The sequence below is a fragment of the Engraulis encrasicolus genome, unplaced genomic scaffold (assembly GCF_034702125.1).
Source record: "Engraulis encrasicolus isolate BLACKSEA-1 unplaced genomic scaffold, IST_EnEncr_1.0 scaffold_28_np1212, whole genome shotgun sequence".
NCBI lineage: Eukaryota > Metazoa > Chordata > Actinopteri > Clupeiformes > Engraulidae > Engraulis > Engraulis encrasicolus.
Window position 1 is genome coordinate 2,105,650 of NW_026945577.1, and position 1,653 is coordinate 2,107,302.

General features: G+C 45.7%; 1 gene segment (V, D, J or C); it reads right to left on the reverse strand.

The window, feature by feature from the left end:
- Nucleotides 1-1,002: 1,002 nt before the first annotated feature.
- LOC134443162 (immunoglobulin kappa constant-like) lies at nucleotides 1,003-1,447 on the reverse strand. The segment is given in 1 exon segment: nucleotides 1,003-1,447. A coding segment is annotated over 1 exon segment (237 nt).
- Nucleotides 1,448-1,653: the final 206 nt, after the last annotated feature.

Here is a 1,653-nt window from a genome sequence, read left to right on the forward strand (position 1 = left end):
TAACAGAAGAGCCTGGAGTCCTCAAATTTCTTAAGAAAATGAGGACTCCAGGCTCTTCTCGGACTCCAGGCTCTTCTATTAGATGACTTACCTCTTAACTTAACCTGGTTTACTCCTGAACCAGCTTCTTAGTATACCACTCTGGAGATCCTGATATGAATTACTGATGATGAGGTGTCCTGTATACTTCACAGACCAACACTCACACGAAAAAAAAGTTTGTAGTCAGACTGGGATAACAGTGAAAGCAAAAAAAGTAAAAGCCCATTGGGAAACTCCAACTCCCATTGTCATTGTGACACAGCACTCCACAGCACACAAGTGAACACTGCACACTGCACACAACGAAATTGCATTTATGCCTCACCCGTGCAAGGGGGCAGCCCTCAGTGGCGCCCCATGGGGAGCAGTGCGGTGGGACGGTACCATGCTCAGGGTACCTCAGTCATGGAGGAGGATGGGGAAGAGCACTGGTTAATTACTCCCCCCACCAACCTGGCGGGTCGGGAGTCGAACCGGCAACCTCTGGAGCGTGACTCTGTAGTGTGACTAAGCACAGATGTCTCAGGGCAGTTTGTGGCTGTAGGTGTAACCCAGGAAACAGTGCACTCTGTGGGGGAAACTAGTATTTGCATTGCCAGGCTTGAGTGGGTCTGCTAGTCCCAGAATAGAGCAGCACTACTGCCAGATGTTCAAGAGTTCCCACCAGATTTCAAAAAGGCGGCATCAGTATCATGACTTTTTAGAGAATGATAGACCACTTATGTGTAGGATGTATGGAGGTACGTATGTAGAAGTAGAACTGTTTTGAAGAACTGAAGTAAAATAAAAACCTAAAATAAAATCCTATGAATGCAAATGCACATGTTATATTATTGAATATTATGAAGGATAAGATGATCAGACTGTCATAAAAACACACATAATGACAACAGCAAGTCTAAAATCTGATTAAAGGTCTTTATTAAGCAATTGCCAGAAAAAAAACTCAAAGCAGTACGTTTCTCAGATTCTGAAATGATATGAAAAATTAACAAAGAGAATATTTTTAAAAGTCACTCAGAGCTGCACACACATAGAGAGAGGAAGAGAGGAAGAGTCCCTATCAGACACACTCTAAATCAGAATAATGGCAGACATTAAAGCAGAGCCTAGGAGCAGTCTGATTTCTTCAGGATCTTGGTGACAGTCTGGGAGCCCTGTGTTGCCTGGCAGGTCACTGGGACGTCCTGGGTCCACTCCTGGAGAGGGAGGGTCAGGGTGCTGCTCCAGCTGTACAGGCCGTCCTTCTGTGGGGCCCAGAGACTGGTCTCCCCGCTCCTGCTGCTCCCCGCTACAGACCAGCTCAGACTCCAGTCGGACGGGAAGCCTCCGTTAGCCAGGCACATGAGCGTGGCCGAACTCCCGCTGGTGTCCAGGGGGGGCAGCACTGTCAGTTTGGGAGTGGTGTCACCTGGGGAATAAAGACAATAAAAGGGAGGAAAAAGGATACACAAGGTTACAATATGAAACGTGAAAAACACAGTCATGCAGTAGGAAAGAAGCACAAGAGTAATTCTACACCGGATATTATTCTGATCACGATAATTTTCAATGGCTACTTTTAATCTGCAAAAACATATACATGTATATTTGTTAGAATACATGTAGACT